At 37.9% G+C, this 27,152-nt stretch overlaps 1 protein-coding gene across 1 annotated transcript in view; it reads left to right on the top strand.

The window, feature by feature from the left end:
- The window catches only part of DCC (DCC netrin 1 receptor), a 1,279,089-nt gene that overhangs the window by 1,177,864 nt on the left and 74,073 nt on the right, over nucleotides 1-27,152 (top strand). The window contains exons 24-25 of the mRNA XM_011950993.1: nucleotides 7,215-7,441; nucleotides 14,522-14,638. Of these exons, the coding sequence (XP_011806383.1) occupies nucleotides 7,215-7,441; nucleotides 14,522-14,638 (344 nt within the window). The remainder of the gene's footprint in view (nucleotides 1-7,214; nucleotides 7,442-14,521; nucleotides 14,639-27,152) is intronic.

Here is a 27,152-nt window from a genome sequence, read left to right as displayed (position 1 = left end):
AACCTGCTAGAGTGAGCTTGGTTGGGCCAGTCTCATGTGTGAGCATTCTGGGAAGTCATAATCACACTCACAGAGCTTCCACAGTGCCGGGCAGTTAATAAGGCTCTGGGGGGAAAGTAATTAATTGAATAAGGCATTGAACAATCTGTTGGTACTGCGTTTTCAGGAAAGGGGTTGTGCAATCATGGAACAGTGGAACATCAAGGCAGCAGGTCTCTGAAGCAGAGTTAGGAGGGACTCACATAAAAGAAGGTGGGGAGGAGGCACCGAAATCACACCCAGACTACCATATAACTGCTTTCAAGACACTGAAGCATTCACTAAACTAGCCAAATGTAACTAAACTATCTGGAGTTGGTTTGGTTTTGATCTGTTTTTTTCTTTTTTTTTTTTCCCCCTGTGTCATTTCTGTGAGAAGAATGTTCAAGCATTAGATTGACCTGATGAACTGGATTCCTGGAAATATTTTGTTTCTCCACAGAGAAAACACCAGTCTTCTCAATGTGCAAAAGTGGGATTTGGTGCCATGTTGAATAAATCTCAAATCATCTTAAATCCCACCCTAAGCACTTTGGCAAAAGCTTCAGGGCTTTATTTGGAAAGAGGAGACACTGAGCCCTGGGTATGACTTGTTTTTAAAATTAGGGACTGAATTAAAGAATAAATGGTTCTATTAATGACTGAAAATCCAAAAACAGTTTTACAGTCAGTTTGGTTTTTCCTTACTGCACTCTGAAAGTCTTTTAATAGTTACCTGTGTTTCGCACTTTGTTTCATATCTTTCTTTGGTAGCAGATCCGTTGGCATTCATTTTTCATCCCTTTGTGTGCGTTATTTTCATAGAGAGAAATAAAATGTTTCCTTCAAGTTATTTCTGAACTATAGTTTAGTTTTGTTGTTTGTTCCATTGAGGACCCCTACTCCTCTACATCACCACAATTGAGCCCTTCAGAACAAACTGGATAATGCAAGTGAAAGCAAAATCAATTTCAATCTGACACAGAAATGAGATTCCCTCCAAATTTCTTAGAAAACTGGACTTTAACATAATTAATAAAGTGAAGTAGAAAACACATTCATGAGCTACTTCGATATCTCTTTTGGGGTTCTAGAGAATATAAATTTTTCTTTGAGTTTTGTTGGGGTACTTGAATTACATCCAAGTGAATTGAAAAAGTTATGTGGACTCTCAGTAATATCTTATTCAGGTAAGTGTCTATGCATTTAATAAACCTGATACTTTTTAAAAAAATAAATATATTTAACAATTAGGCTATCCAGTTGATTCAGAGTGGTGGGTAGGATTTCCTTTTTATTACATAAAATAGCTAATGAAAGGTAGTACACAAGTTCTAGTTCTGGGTCTACTGCTTCTTTAAATAAACTAATTATATCACCTAAATGAAGACCCTTCATACTTGGGTGGCAATTTCTTTAAGTATAATGATAATTTGGACTAAATGCTTTTTATCATTCTCTTTAGCTTTTTTTGTTGGTTGGTTGAATTGTCCAGAGCCAGGTAACAATCTTCTACTTTTAAAACATAGAAATTTCCCATGCAATACTTCTAATTTATAGAATCGCATGGTAGCATTAAACTTTAAATTAATAGGAAATACAAATAATTTTGCATTTCTTTTCAGTTATTTATTAAACTTTTTTACTACTGTACTTTGAAGAGACCCCTTCCACAGTTTCTATTAGTGAGATTATCGTATAACATCTAATACAGAAAAATTATATTTTATGACAACTTAAGGCTGGGAACACCTGTAACCCCAGCCTTTTGGGAGGCCAAGACATGAGGTTGGCTTGAGACCAGGAGCTTGAGACCAGCCTGGGCCAAATAGTGAGACCTTATCTCTAAAAAGATTTTAAATTAGCCAGATATAGTGGTGCTCACCTGTAGTCCCAGATACTCAGGAGGCTGAGGTAGAAGGATCATTTAAGCCTGCGATGTGGAGGCTGCAGTGAGCCATGATTGCATCACTGTACTCTGGCCTGGGTGACAGAGTGAGATCTGTCTCAAAATAGAAAAAAAGAAACAAAATTTAAGTTGATTTTTGTCCCTGTTTTTCTGCTTTTTATAAGGCAATAATATGTTCTTGCCCAACATACGGAACACATGTTATAAGTTAGAATTTATCTGCAGATACTAAAGACAAAATATATTAAATTGAGCAAATCCAGGAGATCTAGAATGCATGGTTATTACATTTCTTTTCTTTTTCTTTTTTCTTTTTTCTTTTTTTTTTTTGAGATGGAGTCTTGCTCTGTTGCCCAGGCTGGAGTGCAGTGGTGCAATCTTGGCCCACTGCAAGCTCCACCTCCCAGGTTCACGCCATTCTCCTGCCTCAGCCTCCCGAGTAGCTGGGACTACAGGTGCCCACCACCACGCCCGGCTAATTTTTGTATTTTTAGTACAGATGGGGTTTCACCTTGTTAGCCAGGATAGGCTCGATCTCCTGACCTCATGATCCGCCCACCTCAGCCTCCCAAAGTGCTGGGATTACAGGCATGAGCCACCACACCTGGCCTGGTTATTACATTTCTAAGGCAATTACCTGGGTAGGTGATCTGCAGTCATGTGTGAATGCTTTAAATTTAAACATGTAAATAAAACACAAGGTGTACTCATTAGAACCACTGGCTGGCTGGGCCTTCTATTTGACTTGACATGTAGATAGCAGGTTTTAAAGATTAGTATGCATTCAAATCTTGACAAAAATAATTATTTTTAGTACTGACGATGAAATGTTTAAACTCTTAAATGAAATCTACAGTATTCTAAGTGCTATAGGTCACTTTCACTGATTTTTCACTTGTCAACATTTTAATTGGTTTTCAATATTCACCTTGTAGATATTTGAAGTATCAACTGCCTTAGGACTTCAGTATATCTTCATTCCATCTCAGAATTTTTTCCGAGATATATTTGAGTATCTGAAATTTGACCTGGGTTTCTAATACAAGATTTTAGTTTTGTTTCTAATAGCAGTTAGTGGAATAAAAATAATCAAAAAGGACAATTAGGGTCTAGAAGCCTTTGAAAAAGATTTGGAAAGAAAGCAGAAAAATGTTTATACTTATTAATGTATCTTTTTCTGATTAACTTGTAATTATTTATTCACACTCACTTCAAGCCTCCTTCCTTCCTGAAGACTTCCCCAAACCCCTGGTGGGGCAGAATGTTCCTGCCTCAGTCCCTATCAGATGATGGGCATGTCTTAACCACTGGAATTAGTATAGCACTCTTTATTCATCTGCCTAATAAAATTGTGAACAACTTTAGTAGACGATTCCTGTGTCCATAGTGGGAACTTAGTAATTTATTATGATGTGCCAAAATAACCTGTATGAAAATAGCTGGATTTTAGAACTTGAATGGACACAGTCTTGCATAAAATAGACACTCAATCAATGTTGGTTTTTACTCATTCACTTCCCCAACATACTAATTAAAAGTGAAAAGGAAAAAAACGCCCCTTAGAGTACTAGATTATGTATAAAGTAAGGAATGGGTAAACCAATACAGAACCAGAGAAGAAGCTTTCAGATAAATACTTGCATGTCAGTAATTGAAAGCAGTTCTTATTATTTAATTCAAGTAATTATTGTGTGCTTTATATGGGATCTGCATCATACAAAGTAACAAATCTAATTAATGTTAACTCTCAAGGTAAAAATCTTTTTGCAATTTCCCATTGACTTCTTGATATTATTAAAAATGTATCTATTTGGGCCAAGGCCTCCTATGTTTTGGTCCCTTCTACTTTTTCATGCACACAACCTGTCATGCCACAGTGCATGCTCCTCATTCTAACAATGCAGAAATTCCCAGGAGCCATGCCATGTTAAAATCATTTTTTAAGCTTTCAGTGCCTCCCCCCATCTTTACATTTGTAGTACTTAGCACATTTCTTGACACATAAATCTTCCATAAATATTGATTGAATAAATAAATAAGTGTTGTAAAACAATGGATGATGTTGAAGAAGTTAGAGTTTGCTCCACTATCACCAAAGGAATTGAATTATCACAAAGGGAGCAGCTGGACAGCTCAATAAGACACACAGTGATCAATGCCAAGGTGAGTGGTATAGAGAGAGATGAGGGAAATGATTTAGATACTCTAAGATTACAGTGACCTGAGATGTCAGTCCTTAAGGAGAGACTGGAAAGGAAACTTAAAGAATAAGTCATTTGTAAGTAAGTAGGATTTTGAAGGCACAGTGGGCAGAAATTAAATAAACAAAACAAAAAATAGAGCAGCGGTACCTGACCATGCTGTGAAAGTTTTGTCATGATGTGAGAAGGAGAAAGCAGAGAGCCTGGGAGGGTTCTTTGCTTTGCCTTTATCAAGGATACCTGGGGTAGAAGGAGACCCTCCTATTCTAGGGCTATTTTAGAAGCAGAAAGATGACTGGTGCCTGAGGGAAAAGATATATTTGGTATTTACAGAGGGGCCAAACATGTGAAATACTCTGTGTCAAATAGAAAAACTAGCTTTAAAATACAAACAAAACCAAGTAATTCATTATGATGGTGCTTATTAAATTTTAGACAGATTCGCCTGGAGAGTGTTAAAAGACATACTGCTCCCTGCAACCAAGTTTCTGATTCAGTGGTTCTGCAGTGGGGCCTGAGAATGTGCATTTCTAACAAGTTCCCAGGCAGTGGCAGTGCTGATGCCTCTGGTTTAGAGACCCCACTTTGGCAACCACTGCACTAGGAGCATTTGAATACACATTTTGAAGAATCTAATGGTGAGACGCAGGAACCGTGGGCTGCAACGAGCAGCATCGTGTCAAGAACCAACCGATGGGCAGAAGGTCAAGGTGACCACTGTTCCTATAGTTTTTAAGACAAATTTCAGACAATTTAATTATGAGCACATGCTAGTTTTATTACAAACCTGCTGTGGTAGAGGTTGGAGGGACAAAAGAAGGAGAGGCTCTCCAAGGCCAAAGATTTATCCTTTAATAAGAGATATGATAGGAAATAAAAGTGGTTAGATGGTCATGGTTAGAATAAATACAAAAAGGAAATAAAGTCTGTTTAGAGATCTTTAGCTTCTTGACTGACAGTCAGCTAGATGGGTGAGCAGCTTCTTAGAAATGGTCTTGATCTGATTAAAATCCAGCAGAAAAATGCCTATTCATTTTATGAGGAATTATAATTTCTTCCCCAGTGGAGATTATGAATCACAACATACAAAAAGGTTCTGCCAGGTTTGGAACTCTTTTAAAAACAGAAGCCATCTGGGGCTGGTTGGTACTGAAGTCATGGAAATGGGCAAATAAATGAATAAATGAAAAAGGCATGCGTGTAAGCAAGGGGAAGCAAGAATTTGTAATTTATTGCTGGTTTCAGTTTTATCTTGACTACTTTCTTTATTCCAGGTTATTTAAATATTGAGTTAAATAAGGTATTTTTCCTGAGTATGTTTTCCTGAATTTGGGAACCGGCACTTCTCTGTGTGCAGCCATACAGATGCTGGTGTTAAGTTATTTAGCATTTTGATCTTCTAGAAAGAGAGATTCCTGGGCAAAACATCCAAGTTTGAGAATGACACTACATTTTCTATGAAGTTACCAGGAGTAGATTACACAGGGAGCTGTGTGTGAGTTGCAGATCAGTTTGCTGTGGGCAAGTGAAGTATGCAGAAATGAATTCAGGGAATAAATGGTTAGCAGTGAGTTATTATCTTAGGCACAGGAAAATAGTCATTTTAGACCATTGTTTTAAAACATTGTGAGGCTACCACTAGGAAATCAGCAAAGTGCATGTAGTGTTATTTTTTCTCTGCTAAAGTACAAAGTAGATTCTAGGTCTAGGGTTCTTTATCTCCTATCCTCATCAGCACACTTCAAGAAAGACAAAAAAAAAAAAAAAAGAATATCAGGGAAAATTCAACAAATTAACTACCAAATATTTATTAATTACCTAATATTTACAAAGCTACTTATTCATCATTGGAAAACCAAAGCCGCTCCAATGACTTTGCAAAGGTTACAGGTGTTTTCACTGAGAGTAGCTTGTATGAACCGTTGAGCAACCATGGAAGGTAGTTATTATAATAAACTGTTCACTGAAAATTAAGGAGTTGGGAAGTAGATGCTTCTCTGGTCTGCAGTCAAAACTAGATTTTAACAGTTTGCATTATTTCTTTCAGGAGGTGTTATTATTTTAAAAGAAATAGAAGTTACAAGTAGAGATTTAACAGTTATAAAATGAGGAAAAGGGTCAAAAACTATTTCTGAAAAGGACCAAATAATACATTGTTTAGGATTTTTGAGTCATATAGTATCTGTCACAACTATTCAATTCTTTCATTGCAGTGCAAAAATAAATGAACTTGGCCATGTTCCGATAAAACTTTATTTACCAAACTAGGCTGTGGGCAGATTTGGCTTGCAAATCATAATTTACTGACCTCCTGCTGTAGGACTAACATGAACATTGTGTTACTTTATTTATCACACAGGGAATATTTAATCTCACTAGCCTCAAGAAGAGATTATCACCCCAAAAAAATATATTTATGGTTGTTAAAGCCTTATTGAAGCAAATAAGAACCATGTGAAATATTCTTCCAAACTGTGTTCTCCTTTCAAAGGATGTGTCTCACTGTGTTTGAATCTGGACACTCAGTGATGCCAAGGCAAAAGTGTTTTATTCTCCTAAGAATGTCCTCATGCAGCCTTTTGTTTTCAAATAACAAGTTTCCCAGTTGCACATTAAATTGTACAGCTGAGGTGTAATCTTTCTTCTAAGCCCTCATCTTAGCTATTGGCATAAATTCTGGCCTTTTTATTTCCATTTGCCCTTTCACAGCAACTCCCTCATTTATCTCCTAAACAGATGTTGCCGTCAGGTACCTTATGCCTAGCTTCAAAGATTGGCATATGGCTCCATCTAACCCAATATCACCTTTGCATGAATCTGCAGCCACTGAAGCTGGAGTAAGGAGCTCTCTGCCAGGCTGCTGAGGCCCTGGGGATTCAGCACTGCATCCTTTTTAATGTGATGAAGCTCCAGGCAGGGGAGAGGAAAGGCAGCCAACACAAGTCTGCCAGTTCCTGGGTTTCACAAGGCTCATTCTGAGAGTCCTTTTGTTTCCTTTCCTGCTTCTAACTTGAATTGATTGATGAAAGAGAGGACGTGCCATTGAATAGAGGCTCTCACATTTGCCTTCTAACTTTGTTCCATAGGAAACGGGCCACCCACAGTGCTGGCAAAAGGAAGGGCAGCCAGAAGGACCTCCGACCCCCTGATCTTTGGATCCATCATGAAGAAATGGAGATGAAAAATATTGAAAAGCCATCTGGCACTGACCCTGCAGGAAGGGACTCTCCCATCCAAAGTTGCCAAGACCTCACACCAGTCAGCCACAGCCAGTCAGAAACCCAACTGGGAAGCAAAAGCACCTCTCATTCAGGTAATTACCTTTTCACTAGCATTAGGGAAAACATACCATTCTGAACCCAAGGGATTTTTTCACTCATTTTCCCCCACTAATTTGCATGTCATTATAATATAAATTTGATTAACCAATTTTATGTCTTTCTTCATCATCCTGTGGCTTGATATAATTTTATTAATTCTTTTATAATTTTAATAATTCTTGAATTTTCTAAGGTTGGAAGTAGGACAGTTGGGAAATACAGAAATTTGAATCCTAAATGGATTGATTGCTTTTTGTTAATTGTTAAACAAATGTTTTGGGCTGGGCGCGGTGGCTCAAGCCTGTAATCCCAGCACTTTGGGAGGCCGAGACGGGTGGATCACAAGGTCAGGAGATCGAGACCATCTTGGCTAACACCGTGAAACCCCGTCTCTACTAAAAAATACAAAAAACTAGCTGGGCGAGGTGGCGGGCACGTGTAGTCCCAGCTACTCGGGAGGCTGAGGCAGGAGAATGGCGTAAACCCGGGAGGCGGAGCTTGCAGTGAGCTGAGATCCGGCCACTGCACTCCAGCCTGGGCGATAGAGCGAGACTCCGTCTCAAAAAAAAAAAAAATGTTTTGTCGAGGCAATACAATTTGAAGCCATCTGTACATTTTCCAGTTCCTTATTGCTATAGATAATTGAAAGTTAATTCTAAATTTGCTGTCAATTCCCTGTTTTAAAAATTATATCAGGGCCCTTGAAGTACAAAACACTGAATATTCTGTTACTTTGACCTTGGTTACTATGGAAATCAACTGTCATACACATATAGTCACTTTATGTGATTCCCAGACTAGTTTGATGGGATTCTGTCTGAAAACTATGTTGTTATACACAGGGATCTGAAAAAAGAAAAAAAAAAAAAGCCTGCTGTTCAATGAACTGGTGCAGAACAATCACTGGTGTCCAGGGATAAGTAAGAACACTGAAAAATGATTGTAAGATAGTTCACTTTCTCTGGGTCTTCATATTATCTAAGTGCTTATGGGAATCATCAGCCAAATACTCTCATCAAAAAATCCCTTGGTCTACTCATGATGTGATTATAGAATGAGGAGCTGCTGTTTTTAAAGTGAATTATTTGAATGCGTTACTGGCTTACTGGACTCTGTCAGCTCAGAATTGCATAAACAAGAAATACAAGTATTAATTGTTAACCCTGGATTGTTGAATATTTCTTTTCAAGCTCTTAAATGATGTCTTAGGCATCTTTAACTTCCTTGTCACTTCAGTTATTGAAGGACAGTCTAGTTCCATTGAAAACTATAATCTGAAATTTAACTAAAGATTCTCCTTTCTCATGCCTAGCTAGACATTTGGCTCTGGGGACTGGGGGAGAATTTGTTTTCTCGATCCTCCAGTACATTGGAGTGAAATGGAGTGGTGGAGTTGAGAAGAAGCGGGAACAAAGTCTGTTTCAGAAACACCCTTACATCTTTTCACCTCCCCTCCACTTTTCCTGAGCGTGTGAGAGAAGAGGGATGGAGTGAAGAGGGGAGGGGAGGAGAAAGAGAAGAAAGGACCATTTGAAGTTCTTCACAGCTTTTATGGACACATAGGCTAACCCCTATGTGGTATCGAAATTCTGGGTCTCTTTTGAAACAGAAGTATGACTTCTTTATGGCAGGGGTACTCAACCCCTGGACCATGGACCTGTACTGGTTCATGACCTGTTAGGAACTGGGTTACACAGCAGGAGGTGAGCAACAGGCAAAAGAGCAAAGCTTCATCTGTACTTACAGCCATTCCCTATCACTTCCATTACTTCCTGAGCTCTGCCTCCTGTCAGACCTGCAGCAACATTGGATTATTATAGGAGCATGAATCATATTATGAACTACGCATGTGAGGGATCTAGGTTGCAGGCTCCTTATGAGAATCTAATGCCTGATGATCTGTCACTGTCTCCCATCACCCCCAAATGGGACCATCTAGTTGCAGGAAAACAAGCTCAGGGCTCCCAGTGCTTCTACATTATGGTGAGTTGTATAATTATTCCATTATATATTACAATGTAATAATAATAGAAATAAAGTGCACAATAACGGTAATACACTTGAATCATCCTGAAACTGTACTCTGCCCCCTGCCCCCAGGTCCATGAAAAAATTGTCTTCCATGAAACTGGTCCATGGTACCAAAAAGGTTGGTAACCGCTACTTTGTGGGGTGTTGTAGACCAGGTCTAGTTCCATAATGGGAGACATCAAGTCCAGGCTTACCACCTAGCACAGCTCTTCTTCTTGCCTCATGAGGCCTCTGGGAAATTCCAGCAAGGGGACTCAAGCTCAGCCAACTTTTCACATGCCCACTTGGCCTACAAGAATCTCCTATATCCTTGGCAGGCCCAATGGTGAGAGAACTTGTACTCTACCACTGGCTGTCTCTAAACCTTGTTCTCTTCAATTACTTTTTCCTCTGCTTTGATAGACTCAGGGTAGAACCGCAAGCCCACTGCCTAAACAGGCTTTCACCTGGGGAGTGACAGAAAAATCCCTTTTGCAGGAACCTCCGTATTTTACAAGTGATTCTTCTTCTAGCTTTGTTCTTGACTGGATATCAGGGAGGGGAGAGCACCTCCACCTCCCACTGGAAGGGATAGAATTGCCTCTCTGACCTAAGGAGGTTTTGCCAATGACTTCTAAGACACATCCTTCTAACCTTTTCCTTTCGTCTTTTATATACTGAGATGACGTGAAAGGTTTAATCCCAAATGATGACTGTTTTCTTTAGAATAAAAGGGTACTTATGCCTATTTGTCCTCAATTTGAGGACCTTGTTGCCAGTTTTGTAATAACAAAGTAATCCTCAAAGTCCTGCAAATTGTACTTTATGTTAAATTAAGTATTCTTCTCTCCTGCTTAAAAGAACAAAATTCACCATAAGTGCACAGCATTACCAAGAAACATTATATTTAACAATGGGATTCCTAAGTAGGCAATAACTATGTAAGGAGATTTAACTGTATGTTAAATTCTATGATTAGGACTTTTGCACATTATTTTGCCTAATCTTCACAAAATACTTCGAGGTATATGCTGTAACATTCTTTTCATATAGTAAATCAAGTAACCAAAGTTCTAATATGCCTAGACTTAAGAGCTAGTGTCACAGCCAGGACAAAAATCTGACTCCAAAATTCACGTTTCGTTGATTCAGTTTCAATTAACTCATGTAATACTTTTAAGTAAGCACTTACCTTGTTTTGTGCCCGTGAAATTAGCCTTTTGGATACAACAAGAAATTAATTTACAGTATTGATACTTTAGCTATGAAAAGAGAACTGAAACAAGCAATTGCTGTGTAAATAACAACAACTAATATTATTGAGAGTTAATTTTTTACTTTACTCATTCTTCCCGACTGCTGGTATGCAAGCTGCTTAAACAAAACCTACTTCATTCTCTAACCACAAAAATAGAGGATCCCACTAAAATATCTAGGAATTAAGATGATAAGTCATTGCTTCATGATACAGCTCTTCTACATCTAGCAGATTTCAAAATTATTTTCTTGAAAGTTTACAATAAAGAAATGCAAAAGTTCACGTCTATTTGATCTCTAGGACTTATAAATAGAATTTACTTTCTTGAAATGAATTTATCCTAGTATAATTTCACTACAGCAGCACCACAGGATTAGTTTTTTACTTTCACTTAGGAAGAATGAACAGGTAAATTTCAGCATATGGCATTTGGTAGTATTCAATTTTTAAAAATGTTCAATTCAGTGAATAACGTCTATTAAAGAGCTACATAATGCCAAATGGGCAATTTGATTTAACACTTAACTTTTTATTACTTTGATTTATATACATGTCTATTAAATCCTGTATTTAAATTTCCCAACCTCATTTGGACCAATGGTAAATCATGTCAGGTGGCAAGTTTATGAGACAAATCACAAAGTGTTACTACCAAAAAATTTATGCTTCAAAAAAAGTAAAAGGAAAATAATTTTGTTTAAGTTTTCAATGAACTCATGTAATATCCAGAGCAGTCTATTCTTAGAATAAAAAAAAAAATACAAAACTGAAACCCCACACACAGACACCCAACAATATCAAATGACTTATTTCAAAACGATGTTACCGCCGGAAGCTGTGGCTCACACCTGTAATCCCAGCACCTTGGGAGGCCAAGGTGGGCAGATCACCTGAGGTTGGGAGCTTGAGATGACCCTGACCAACATGGAGAAACCCTCTCTAGTAAAAATACAAAATTAGCCAGGCGTGGTGGTACATGCTTGTAATCCCAGCTACTCAGGAGGCTGAGGCAGGAGAATCGCTTGAACCTGGGAGGCAGAGGTTGCAGTGAGCCGATATTGCACCACTGCACTCCAGCCTGGGTGACAAGAGTGAAACTCCATCTGAGAAAAAAAAAAAAAGAAAACTGGTTGGATCCAGAGTTACCTGTTTTGGGTGGCGAGGAGAAGCACATTATATAGTGTTTTAATGTTTTCTTCATTTTCCTTCATTGGACAATGACTTGATTTCAACTTCATTCTTGAAGTGTGTTTTTGTTGGATATTGTTAATCCAACTCTGGTTTGACAGTTCTCTTTTAGCACTTGAAAAATGTGTTAGATACTTCTGGCCTCCGTGATTTCTGATGAGAAATCTGCTGTCTTTTGAATTGTTCTACCCATACAAGTTGTTTACCTCTCACTACTTCTAGTATTTTTTGTTGTTCTTGTCTTTAGTTTTAAGAAGCTGAACTTTAATGTGTCTGGTGTGGATTTCTTTGGTTTTATCCTGTTTTGGGATTGCTGAATTTCTTGAAACTGTAAGGTTTATTTATGTCTTTTGTCAAATTTTGGAAATATCAGCCCATAATTCTTTAAATATTTTTAGTTTCACACTCTTTTTCCTCTTTTATTGACTCTTTGGACACTATAATTTTTCCCAAAAAGTGATGCTTTTCTTTTCTTTTATAATGAATTAATTAATTAATTAATTTGGAGATGGAATCTCACTCTGTTGCCCAGGCTGGAGTGCAGTGTGCAGTGGCACAACCTCGGCTCACTGCAACCTCCACCTCCTGGGTTCAAACGATTATCCTGCCTCAGTCTCCTGAGTAGCTGGGACTACAGGCACATGCCACCACTCCTGGCTAATTTTTTGTATTTTTAGTAGAGACAGGGTTTCACTGTGTTAGCCAGGATGATCTCGATCTCCTGACCTCATGATCCACCCGCCTAGGCCTCCCAAAGTGCTGGGATTACAGGCATGAGCCACCATGCCTGGCCAAAGCGATGCTTTTTCTAAAGTTGCCATTTTATTTCTTCTAGTTTATTTCCTTTTTAGAGATGGGGTCTCACTCTGTTGCCCAGACTGGTCTCAAAACAGTCTTCTGCCTCAGCCTCTGTAACAGCTGCAATCACAGGCATGAGCTACACATGCAGTGGTTGCCATTTTAAAACCCATACACTTTTAAATGCTCTGGTATCCTAGGGAACTTTGTCAATATTTTTACCATTAGGGTGTACTTCTTTGGTAGATGGTTTCAGGTCAATCTTGTGATCCTTATTTCCCTCTTCTCTCTTCTATACAGACTTTCCAGATAGCCAGCTTTTCACCAAGACTTTGTGGCTATAGCTTGAGAAATAGCTTTGCTAGAAAGTATTATTTCTCTTTGTACTTACAGGAAATTTGAAATGTATCCTCTTTTCTCTTTTGTGATTCTACTGAAGGAATAATATTTGCATAGTTTATTTTTTATTATTTTTATTTTTGAGACTGAGTCTCTCTCTGTCACTGAGGCTGGAGTGCAGTGGCATAGTCTCAGCTCATTGCAACCTCCGCCTCCTGGGTTCAAGTAATTCTTCTGCCTCAGCCTCCTGAGTAGCTGGAACTACAGGGAGCCACCATCACACCCAGCTCATTTTTGTATTTTAGAGATGGAGTTTCACCATTTTGGCCAGGTTGGTCTCGAACTCCTGACCTCCAGTGATCCTCCCGCCTCAGTTTCCCAAAGTTGTAGGATTACAGGCATGAGCCACCATGCCTGGTCAGGTTTGCAATCTGTTTTATATGATTCTGTGTAGTTTTTGTAGGATGTGTGGACAGAGTTCGATTTTGGAAGCTTCCATGACTTCACCTATGTGGAAGCTTCTCCCAGTATGATTTTTTATTTTAAATTGTATTAATTATGCTGTTAATTTTTTTAAAAATGCATGTATATGATAAAAAATAAAAAGAACAACAAACGTTTAAAAAAATAGTAAGCACCCAAAATGGTAAAACGTATGTCTGCCTCTTCCCCATCCCAAATTCCTATTCCCTTTCGCAAAAGGAAAACAATGTTAAAAATTTTGTGTATAACCTTATTACATAGATGTAAGTGTGTATTTATACATATATATATATTCATATACACATAGAAATGTGTGTCACACACAATATGGTTTTATATGCATACTACACAAATGGGAACATATACTATTCAGAACTTCAGTTTTTTAAATATGTATTATAATTAACTTCAAATCTGCATATATCCATTTTTCTAATTTTTAGTGACTCTTTAGTATGACATTTTATGGAATCCTAATAAATTTATGTAAATATGTCTGCTTTTATTTTTGAATAGTTTATTTCTTGTGGGTTTTTTGTAATAAAATTTAATATGGTTGGGCTTAAAGTGTTAGTTGAATGAATTATAGTAAATTAATATAGTGGAATATTACATAGCTATTGAAAATTATGCTGACTTATTAACAGAGAAATATTTTTGTGTTACCTTTTAAAGCAGGTTGCAAAAAGTATGCATGATATAATGCCATTTTTGAAAAATATATTAACGTATGCCCTCCCACTTCCGCATATATAAACATATGCAAAAATTATAAGCATCAAAATATAAATAATGGTTTATTGTGTGCAATGAGTTTAGAGTTTATGGTTAATTTCATTAAGATTTGTACAATGAAATATATTCAGGTAACAAGAAGGTAGATATTATCATAGAAAACATCTGTAAGACTAAAAAGGCATTGGAATGACTGCTAGAAATTATGTAAAGTGTTGCATCCTTGAAGAGGGCATCTTTCTCAGGAGTGTATATTTTTTAGGTCAAGACACTGAGGAAGCAGGGAGCTCTATGTCCACTCTGGAGAGGTCACTGGCTGCACGCCGAGCCCCCCGGGCCAAGCTCATGATTCCCATGGATGCCCAGTCCAACAATCCTGGTGAGTCAATATTGATGCCACAATGAAGAGATGAAATGCTTTCTGTATGTATCTTTTCTATAAAACATCAATTTATCAAAAGTAATTAGAATTTTCCCTGAACTTTCTGGGCAAATGGAAATGAGGAATGCCTAAAACCACGTCATTAATAATTTGAAGTCCAAGTCTTCATTCTGTTACTGTATTTTTTTGTATACAATCAAATGGTCTGTTGGCAAATAGATGGTTATATATTTAAGAAATTGTTTGTAAAATATATTAATTTACATAAAAGAGCTGATATATATTTTAATATTATTGATCTTATTCTAATAATCATCTCCATAGTTTATTTATTTATTTACTTTTTGAGATAGAATCTTGCTGTGTTGCCCAGGTTGGAGTGCAGTGGCATGATCTTGGCTCACTGCAACTTCCACCTCCCAGGTTCAAGTGATTCTGATGCCTCGGTCTTCCAAGAAGCTAGGACTACAGGTGTGCACAACGATGCCCAGCTAATTTTTGTATTATTAGTACAGACAGGGTTTTACTCTGTTGGCCAAGCTGGTCTCCAGCTCCTGACCTCATGTGATCCATCTTCTCCAGCCTCCCAAAGTGCTGGGAATATAGGCATAAGCTACTGCGCCCATCCTCCATAGATTTTCAAATAAACTTTTTAATGTATCTAATTCTCACACTTAAATAATCCAGCTCCTTTAAAGCAGATGTTGACAGATACCCACTTACTACACACCCCTTGTTGAAGTTTTCTGTCGTCCTCCCACATTCACTGAAGATATTATTATCTGGGAATCACTTCCTTTCCAATTACTTCTATGCTCAGTCTTGGTAATTACAGTATTCGTGCAGATACTCCATCTGATACCCTAGATGGTTAGTTCCTCTATGTTGCCTGCAAAGATATTGATTCCTTCCCACTTTAATTCATAAATTCTGTGTCACACCAAATCAAACCAGTACAAAATGTCAGTTCCTATTACCTTATTTGTTACCTGCTCACTTACTTTATTGCCCCCTTGCCATCAATTCTTCAATCCCACCAGGACCTCCAATCCATCAACTCTGCCATTTCCTCCCATCCCTCATCCACCTAGTGTCCTCATTTATCTGCAAGCTCAACTTAGGTTTAATAGTCACTTATTTTTGGTCTCATCTCTCTTGATCCTCCTTCCCCATCTTACTCACCTGAAAAAAAAACCTGGTTAAGTAAGCAGCTCCGCAATTGTTTCCCCTTTCCCTAATAGTGAAATGTATCTGGAGAAAAACATACAGCCTGCTTACTGAGTATTTATGACCAGAAGTCCAAGGTGAGCTCTCACTATTTGGAAATGACACTGTATTTCTTTAGTGGTTCATAATTACACTTTACAAGATGAATGTCTTATATGTATTCTTACTTTTCAGATTTCAATATCTCCTTCTTTCCCTATTCTTAGCTAAAAATCTTAGGGAGAAAAATGCATTCAGAAAGTGGTATCCTTGTCCTTCCGCCAAATCTAATTGATCTGTTAGTGCTGCTCTCTGAGTATCTTGTTGAAATCCCCCCTCACCCATTTAGGGACTCTTCTGTAATTACCCGTTACCTTTCCTGCATTGTCAGTTTTTCTTCCTTATTTATCACTGCAGTAAACACACAAATATTAATATTCTGTCATAACTCCTGTTTTGTAACACTCAATGCCACTTCCACCTCCAATTAAAACCATATTTACTGAAAAAAATTTAAAATTATCTATACTTTCTTCTCTTTCTAAGCTTTCTTATTAGTTTTAAGAAGATTTTTACAGTCACTCTCCACTGAATCCATGATTGCCAAGATAATCAATAATCTCCACATTATCAAATTCAACAATCAAGTCATAGACTTTCAGAAACAATTGGCCTAGGTTCTCACCTATTTCCATGAAACACTTTCTCACTTTGGCGTGTAGTGTACTAGATGCTCTTGGTTTTCTTCCTACCCTCTGGCTGCTCCTCCTCAGTATCCTTCACTTACTTCTCTTCTTCTTCCTGATATCTAAGAGTCAGAGAATGCCCCAGGGATCAGTCTTCAGGTATCCTCTCTTTTCTCCCTACACCTGCTTCTTAGATAATGTCATCTAGTATCAGTTGCCTTAAATACTATTAAAATGCTGAGGAATCCTGGTTGACATTATCCTGAGGCAGGATCTCTAGGGCAAGGGCAAAATGCCACCAGTCTCTTTGCTTCAGCATAGCAAGAGTCTCCATTTCCCAATAATTTCCTCATCGCCATCTGAGGACACCTCAGCCTGGACTTCATTGTCTGTATCACTACAAGCATTTTGGTCAAAACTGTTCATCAAGTCTCTAGGCAATTCCAAACTTTCCCACATCTTCCTGTCTTCTTCTTAGCCCTCCAAATTGTTCCAACCTCTTACCATTACCCGGTTCCAAAGTCACGTCCACATTTTCAGATTATCTTTATATTAGTGCCATAGTCTTTGTGATACCAATTTACTGTATTAGTCCATTTTCACACTGCTATGAAGATACTACCTGAGACTCAGTAATTCAAAAACAAAGGAGGTTTAATTGACTAACAGTTGCGCATGGCTGGGGAGGCCTCATGAAACTCAGAATCATGGTGGAAGGTGAAGGAGAGGCAAGTACCTTCTTCACAAGCCAGCAGAAAAGAGAGAGAAAGAGAGAACAAAGGGAGAAAAGCCCCTTATAAAACCACCAGATCTCATGGGAACTCACTCACCATCATGAGGAGCATAGGGGGAACTGCCCCAATGAGTCAATCACCTCCCACTTTGTCCCTGTCTTGTCATGGGGGGATTACAATTCGAGATGAGATTTGGGTGGGGACACAGAGCCAAATTATATTAGTCAACTTACTCTGTTCAGAAACTCTAGTTTCATGCCTCTTTTTTCTGATTTCTTTATACCCTAAATTCAATCTTTTACCAAATTATTGTTTTCAAAACATTTCCCAAATTTGACCACTCTTTTCCATCTTCACTGTTTTGCCCTTATCCAAGCTACCATCATCTCTTACAGATTGCTAGACTACAGCAATAAGCTTGAAACTAGTCTCTTCTTTAGCTTTTTGGAAAAAAAAAACTATTCATAATTTTTGTGGGTACGTAGTAGGTGTATATATTTATGGGGTACATGAGATGTTTTGATACAAGTATGCAATATGTAATAATCACATCATGGAGAATGTGGCATCCATCCATGCAAGTGTTTATCATTTTTGTTACAAAAATCCAATTATACTCAGTTATTTTTAAATGTACAATTAGGTTATTACTGACTACAGTCACCCTATTGTGCTATCAAATCATAGGTCTTATTCATTCTTTCTATTTTTTGTACCCATTAATCTTCATTAGCTTTTGCCCTTACAGTCAATTGTCCACACAGCTGTCTCTCAATATGTAAATTAGATAATATTGTTCCTCTGTGACTTCCATCATGTGTAGAAACAAAATCCACTAATTTTACTATGTCCTACAAGGTCCCATGTGATTTAGTCTCTAGGTTTATCCCTCACTTTATCTCCTATTGCTCCTTTCTGTAATTCATTACAATCAACTGTGCTCCTTGGATAGTAGGCACATCTCAGTTCAAGGATTCTGCACTTGCTATAGTCTGTCTGGAATCTCCTTTTGTAGATATTTACATGTCTTATCCCCCATTTCTTTCAGGTCTCCATTCAACTACCAACTTCATAAGCAGGTCTTCCCTGACCATTGCCTAACACAGCATATCTGGTCACTCCCTACTTCTCCATTATGCTTCATTTTTCTTTATTAATGCATTACACTATTCTATTTGTGGTTTTGTGTGTGTTATTTATTTGCTTCCTGTATTTTAATATAATCTTTATAGGGGCAAGGATTTTGCCTGTTTTGGTCATTTTGTGTCCCAAATACCCAGAACAGCACCTGGCACATGATAGGTACACAGTCAATACCATTTAGTCTAATGAATGAATTCGTAGTTGTTTCTTTTTACTTACCATAGGCCACAACCTCCCTATGCTCTATTACATCTTCTCTCAATTTTACTATAATAAATGCAAAAACTTACATGGCATTTATAATGAATGCCAACTGTTCAAGTCATGTGGTAAGCCCTATTGTTATGCTTCTCATTGTTAGGTTCTCTCATTTACTAGTGAGAGAAGAAAGGCTTGCAGAGTTTAAGTAACTAACTAGCAGTCACACAGCTAGTATGTGCTATAGCCAGAATTTGGACTCAGAAGTTCTGATTTCAGAGTTCAGCGTTCTTAATCATTATGCTCCTAGCTGTCATACCCTGTGAAGCTATTGTCCTTTTCCTTTTATACCTTTCACTACTGAGAAAGATACTGTGCACTTAGTTGCCGTTTTTCCCCTCTAGCTGCTTTCCTCTTGTATTAATAACTAAGTTCTATCTGTGCCAATCATGTATTGCTTTCTTCTAAAAAATTATTGTACTTTAAAATCTGTGGAGCTTTCCTATCCCATCTAATTAGAAGTAGCTTCCTCATATAATAAGTTCCCATATGCCATTGCATTTTCTTTCACAGTATCTTTGAATCCCTGGCTATCCTCCCATTCTCAACTCTTTTATGTCTTCTTTGTGACTTCACATTTAAACTGCCAAGACAGCTTCCTAGCTAAGTCTTCCTGGTTCTAGCATCTTCCAGATTCCTAGGCATCCTGCTTGCCAGATTTCTTCCTAAAACAAGTTAAACATGGCATTCCATCCTGTACATTTCTCCAGTGGCTCCCACTGTCTGCCAAGAAAAACAAAACAAAACAAACATTTTAAAAAACCTTTAAACGTTTTTAGCATATCATATTGGAATCTAGATTTCTGTTACTCTATCCTTCTATGTACCCAGACTCATGCTAAGGTAGACTCATTGCTGATCCACAAATATGCACTGTCCTTCATTTTTTTTTTCCTTTACATATTTCTTTCCTTTTGAAATGACTCAGTGGATAGCTCAACCTAAGAAGTTTTATGTATACTTCAAAGACCAGAGTAGATATTGGTGCTCTTACAAATGCTTTTCTGATTACTCCATCTAGAAATAATTACTCCCTTTTATATATTTGAATAACATGTTCTTGTAGCACAATATAGCATTTATTACACACAATACTGCCTTATATGCTTAGGCTTTCAAGTCCAAATCTTCCCTTCTCTAACAGCTTGTGAATTAGTTCATGATAAGGATGTAACATATCTAATTCATCTTCATATTCACACATTTTATTGTTTAGTACCTAGCACAAAATTGGTGCTTGCTAAATATCTGTCCAATGAATGAAAAAACAAATAAATGTATTATTAAAATGCCTTCCTTATGTTTGTAACACATGAACGTTTTGCAGGCTCTTTTTTCGTCAGTTATAAATAGAATGTCATCTAACAAAATTGCCTGATGTATTAAGAGCAGTTAAACTTGTTTCCATTAAACAGTAAAGGAAATAATAGGCTTAGAAAGAAAGAGAAAGAAAATCTAACAAGTATGAAAATTTTTAATACTATTCACTTGGTAAATAGCTTGCTAATTATTTTCATTTAATCCTCACAATATTATCATGTGTTAAGATTATCCTGATTTTACACATGGGAAACAGCAATTCAGACAGCTTAAGCAACTTCCTCTAGGATACCTGGGCAACCTCAGAACCTCTACGGTATACTGCTTTTCCAAAGATAAATATGGCTTTTATCTCCTAAATTATTCATATCCTTTTATTTTTCAAAAACATTTTCTGAAAGTGCTGTCTCCGTTGTCTAAACATGGAAGCTGAGGCTCTGAGAGTCTGAACTTGAAACCTCTGCTTGATCTATTTACTCTCATGTATTGCTTCATACTGTTATCTTGAGCTCAGAGTTTTTGTATGCCTAAAGTAACAAATCTTCTCTTACTCTTAGTGCCTTACTCTACATGAATGGAACTCATAAAATTACCAGAAATTAATTGTTGTTAATTTTTGTAATTATCAGATAACAACACATACATGGTTTTAAACCATCAAATAGTTTTTATAAGGATATTATGATTCAACAATTCCATTCCTAGATATATTCTACTCTTGGATATATACCCAGTGGAAATATATAAAATGTTAGTCAACAGGTGCATATAATAATGTGGGCTATTTGTCATTATCACATCTTCATTACAATAGATGAATACATTATAGTGTATTAATATAGTGGAGTACAATGCAGCAATAAAAATAAACTAAAATTATACAAAACAATATGGAGAATCTCACAGGTGTAAAATTGCAATACAGAAACCTGATGCATCTATATGATTCAATTTATGTAAAATTAGAAAATGAGTGAAATAATCCATGAGAGTTAATATGGTTTGGCTGTGTGCCCACCAAAATCTCATATTGAATTCCCATGTCTTATGGGAAGGTCCCAGTGGGAGGTAATTGAATCATGGGGCAGGTCTTTCCTGTGTTATTCTTGTGATAGTGAATATGTCTCACAAGATCTGATGGTTTTAAAAATGGGAGTCTCTGTGAACAAGCTCTCTTCTCTTCTCTGCTGCCATGTGAGATGTGCCTTTCACCTTCTGCCACGATTGTAAGGTCTCCCCAGCCATATGGAACTGTAAGTCCAATAAACCTCTTTTGTAAATTGCTTAGTCTCAGGTGTGCCTTTATCAGCAGTCTGAAAATGGACTAATACAGTAAATTGGTACTAGGAATGGGGCATTGCTGAAAAGGTACTCGAAAATGTGGAAGTGACTTTGGAGCTCTGTAACAGCTAGAGATTGGAATACTTTGGAGGGATCAGAAGGAGATAGGAAAAGGTGAGAAAGTTTGGAACTTCATAGAGACTTGTTGAATGGCTTTGGCCAAAATGCTGATAGTGATACGGAAAATGAAATCCAGTCTGAGGTAGTCTCAGATGGAAATGAGGAACTTGTTGGAAACTGGAGCAAAGGTGACTCTGGTTATGTTTTAGTAAAAAGACTGGTAGCATTTTGCCCCTGGCCTAGAGATTTTTGGAACTTTGAACTTGAGAGAGATTATTTAGGGTATCTGGCAGAATAAATTTCTAAGCAATAAAGCATTTAAGATGTGACTTGGGTGCTGTTAAAGGCATTCAGTTTTACAAGGGAAGCAGAGAATAAAATTTCAGAAAATTTGCCCCCTGACAATACAGTAGAAAAGAAAATCCCATTTTCTGAGAAGAAATTGAAGCTGGCTGCAGAAATTTGCATAATCAACGAGGAGCTGAATGTTAATCCACAAGACAATGGGGAAAACGTCTCCAGGGCATGTCAGAAGTCTTCACAGCAGCCCCTCACATCACAGGCCTGGAGGCCTAGGAGGAAAAAGTGGTTTCATGGACCAGGCCCAGGGTCTGTGAGCTGTGTGCAGCCTATGGACATGGTGCCCTGTGTCCCAGCTGCTCCAGCTGTGGCTGAAAGGAGCCAACATAGAGCTCGGTCATGGCTTCAAAGGGTGCAACCCTCAAGCTTTGGCAGCTTCCATGTGGTGTTGAGCCTTCCAGTGCACAGATGTCAAGAACTGGGGTTTGGGAACCTCTGCCTGGATTTCAGAGGATGTATGGAAGTGCCTGGATGTCCAGGCAGAATTTTGCTGCAGGGGTGGGGCTGTCATGGAGAATCTCTACTAGGGCAGTGCAGAAGGGAGATGTAGGGTCAGAGCCCCCACACAGAGTCCCTACTGGGTCACTGTCTAGTGGGGTTGTGAGAAGAGGGCCACCATCCTCCAGACTCCAGAATGGTAGATCCACTGACAGCTTGCACTGTGCACCTGGAAGAGCTGCAGACACTCAATGCCAGCTCATGAAAGCAGCCAGAAGTGAGGCTGTACCCTGCAGAGCCACAGGGATGGAGATGCCCAAGACCGTGGGAACCCACCTCTTGCATCAGTGTGACCTGAATGTGAGACAAGGTGTCAGAGGGGATCATTTTGGAGCTTTAAGGTTTGACTGCCCTGCTGAATTTTGGACTTTCATGGGACCTGTAGCCCCTTTGTTTTAGCTAATTAATCCCATTTGGAATGGCTGTATTTACCCAATGCCTGTAACACCCTTTTATATATGAAGTAACTAACTTCCTTTTGATTTTACAGGCTGATAGGTGGAAAGAACTTGCCTTGTCTCAGATGAGATGTTGGGCTGTGGACTTTTGAATTAATGCTGAAATGAGTTAAGACTTTGGGGGATCATTGGAAAGGCATGCTTAGTTTTTAAATGTGAGAACATTAGATTTGGGAGGGGCCAGGGGCAGAATTATATGGTTTGGCTGTGTCCCCACCCAAATCTCATCTTGCATTCCCATGTGTTGTGGGAGGGACCCAGCGAGAGGTAACTAAATTTTGGGGCCAAGTTTTTCCTGTGCTGTTCTCATGATAGTGAATAAGTTTCATAAGATCTGATGATTTTAAAAATGGGAGTCTCCTTGCACAAGCTGTCTTCTCTTGCCTGCTGCCATGTGAGACATGCCTTTTACCTTCTGCCATGATTGTGAGACCTTCCCAGCCACATGGAAGTGTAAGTCCAGTAAACCTCTTTTTTTTTTTTTTTTTTTCAAATTGCCCAGTCTTGGGTATGTCTTTATCAGGATCATGAAAACAGACTATACAGGGTAAAAATTCAGGAGGACAGTTACTTTTGATGGAATGGATTAGTGGACCAGAAGGTACCATAGGGCACCTTCTCATAATATGTTATTTCTTGTTCTGGATGACGGATACCAGGCATTTCACTTTGGAAAAACATTAAGCACTGTATTTAGCATATTCTCAATTTTCCCTATGTATACTATAATTCAATGAGAAAAAAGACAATAGAATATATATATTTTTAAATAACTTGGTCACATTGCATTCATTGTTATCTACAAGCTGTTTGTTGGTGAAACTGTATCCAACAAAAGAAAATTATTTTAACATATAAACACAGTTGATTTTAAAATATTTTTTATTTTTTTGAGACAGAGTCTCACTCTGTTGCCCAGCTGCAGTGCAGTGGTACAATCCCTGTTCACTGTAACCTCCACCTCCTGGGCTCAAGCAATCTTCCTGCCTCAGTCTCCTGAGTAGATAGGACTGCAGACACAAACCAACATGCCCAGCTAGTTTTTGTATTTTTTGAAGAGACGAGGTTTCACCATGTTGCCCAGGCTGGTCTCAAACTCCTGGACTCAAGCGATCCTCCTGCCTCTGCCTCACAAAGTGTTGGGAGTACAGGTGTGACCCTCCATGCCTGGTCCAAATAAATTCTTAAACTTTTTTATAAAATAGCCCTTTACATCTGAGGTGATTGATAAGGCCATAGATAACTATGTTTAAAAATGGTATATCTGTATCTTGGCAGAGTTATGATTTCATTCAGGAGAGTAGATAAATTTATAATGGCCCCATTTGCAATTATTTATATTTCCTGGGGCATCAAGCCTTGTATAAACTAAAGCCATAGCATTGTTCAGATTTCTAGTCACAAATATAAAGATCGCTGCTATTTCACTGAGGAATCGTTATTCCTATAAGATTGTTATTTTCTTTCTTCCTTGACATTTCTTACTATGTGCTATAAAATGTTAATTAACAGATAAAACATAAGTTATCTGAAGTTGTTTTTTGGCTTTTAAAGCTCACAGAAAACACGTATTTAATTTCATGGGAAGGCAGAATCTTCTTATTTGTCTAAGATTATACTTTTTGGTTGAAAATATTATATGGCATATGCTACTCCTTACCCCCACGCATTCTTCACAGCTAAATTAGCTGAGGCTCATGAGAAACATGCCAGCTGACAGCACAGTCAGGAGATGAACCCCAATCTTTTGTTTCCACAACCTAGTTGCTCTTGTTATAAAATGATGACAAAGGCTGACTATTTGTATAATGGCCAAAAAATTATTTTAAATGCTGTTTCTTAGTATAATGAAGTTAATTACAAAATAGTCAAAACAGAGATTGGAAAAAAGGATATTTATTGACAAGTGCTTTCCGGAATAATACCAGTGAGGGTGAAGGATACAGAATTGGGGCAAGGGAGGGATTGAACTGGTGATGCTGTTTAGTGGAGACCTCAGCTGACCTGAGGCTGTCCTTTAGAGTTGTTCTAAATGAGGCAAGGGGGCTGGCCTTCTGTATCCTGACTCAAGTAATCTTTCATGCAGGCTATTTCCAAGAAGTGGGGTGTAACCTTGGGTGAGCAACTTAATTTGGCTGAGAGCATTCTTTGAAGACAGATTTAGATCTATATTACATTTCTAGATTTTTATTGCACAATCAGATGTAACTATTTGGTCATTTTCAACCCATTTTCTTCTTTTGTAAAATGCTGAAAAAGAGGAGGGGAATAGGAAATAGGAAAGATAAAGATTGAAGCAGATGACCAGTAAGATCATTTAAAGTATGAGATGTTTTAGGGCAGTATCTTGAATTTTCTATATTTCTCACTTCTCTTTTTCTGTGAATATTTGAGGGGGGGAAAGGAAAATCATTCTTTAAAGGAAAAAGAAGTCTCAAAAAGGTAGCCTGAAACATCTAGCAAAAACACTGAAGCAAAGGAAGTTACACACTTTGTCATGGTAATGGCTACTTGTTTCTGGGCTTTCTAGAACATTCACTATGAGAGCCAACACTCTTCTTTCCATCCCCACCATCTGCGTTAGTCACTTGGCTATAGAGCACAAACGGTGAGTTGGAGAACCTGTTGAGAAGGGAAATAAAGGTACATGAGAAAAGGCAGATTTTAAAAACTGGAGTTCTACAGACTCTAGGTGCTGTCCTACCAGAAAGTCTGCTTCTACACAAATGGACATTGAGAGGGACTTGTCTGTGAGATGATCACCCCTTTGATCCATGCATATAAGGTGTGAGAAACCAGCATCCTAAGATTGGACCCAGCTCAATAGTCTTCTGAGACTGGGTATTTATTTCCATAACCCAGCTCTTGTGGATGCCCACAACCAACCAAGCATGCTTTCCTAGGAGTAAGGAGTGCAGACAGCCATTCTAGTATGATATAGGAATATCTATATTTATCTAGTATGATAAATATAAACAGCAAACACATTTTCAACTCTTCAGAACTGTAGGAACAGTGGTGAGAAGAAAGTTCAAATCACACTTACATTTGCATTAGAAATGATCTCATTACCTAATACATGATTTTAAATACTAATCTGATCAATTCATTATTAATATAAGTTTTTATTCTTTGACTCTTCAATGACATACTTCATTCCACCTCTTCCTCTGAATTAGTGAAAGGAACAGTATTTTTTATGCAAACTCTATAGGCCCACAATGCATTATGCATTATGCAATGTTTTGTGCGATGCCATGGCTCTGTATAAAAATGGAATTAAAAAGTGTTGTTAATGAATGAGAATTGGAGACCTAGATGTCGTTTCTTGGTAGTTCTATGAGAAAATAAATTTTCAAACAAAATTCATCTATTGTTAATTCTATTGGACTACCAAAATCAACAAGTCAGCAGTTATGCAGACACAGTCAAGATGACTTTTAAGCTTAAAAAGGTTCCTGTAGAGAGTACAGAATTGTGCCTTTTCAGGGAATTTTACAAGAAAAGAAGTAGTTTGTTTTTCAAAGATATAGGAATAATGAAGAATGGATCTGACAAAGGGTTGGTGAAAGTAAATATTTTAGATAATGAAGTGTAAAAGGTATACCAACTTAGCTTCTAGAAAGTTTCTAGAGAAATATAAAAATACAGATCTTCCTTTTAAGACTTAGATCACCTAATTATTTCTTAATTCCTAATGTCTTAGAGATGTCGTCAACAAAATGGACCATTTCTTTTTTTTTCTATTTTTTATTTAATTTTATTACACTTTAAGTTCTAGGGTACATGTGCACAAAGTGCAGGTGTGTTACATATGTATACATGTGCCATGTTGATGTGCTGCACCCGTTAACTCGTCATTTACATTAGGTATATCTCCCAATGCTATCCCTCCCCCCTACCCCTACCCCACGACAGACCCTGGTATGTGATGTTCCCCACCCTGTGGCCAAGTGTTCTCATTGTTCAGTTCCCACCTATGAGTGAGAACATGCGGTGTTTGGTTTTCTGTCCTTGAGATAGTTTGCTGAGAATGCTGCATCCATGTCCCTATAAAGGACACAAACTCATCCTTTTTTTATGACTGCATAGTATTCCATGATGTATATGTGCCACATTTTCTTAATCCAGTAGGTCATTGATGGACATTTGGGTTGGTTCCAAGTCCTTGCTATTGTGAAGAGTGCCACAATAAACATATGTGTGCATGTGTCGTTACAGCAGCATGATTTATAATCCTTTGGGTATATACCCAGTAATAGGATTGCGGGGTCAAAAGGTATTTCTAGTTCTAGATCCTTGAGGAATTGCCACACTGTCTTCCACAATGGTTGAACTAGTTTACAGTCCCAACCAACAGTGTAAAAGTGTTCCTATTTCTCCACATCCTCTCTAGCACCTGTTGTTTCCTGACTTTTTAATGATTGCCATTCTAACTGGTGTGAGA

This window comes from Colobus angolensis, unplaced genomic scaffold (assembly GCF_000951035.1).
Source record: "Colobus angolensis palliatus isolate OR3802 unplaced genomic scaffold, Cang.pa_1.0 Scaffold312, whole genome shotgun sequence".
In the NCBI taxonomy this organism is placed as follows: Eukaryota; Metazoa; Chordata; class Mammalia; order Primates; family Cercopithecidae; genus Colobus; species Colobus angolensis.
This window is presented reverse-complemented; position numbering and strand designations above follow the sequence as displayed.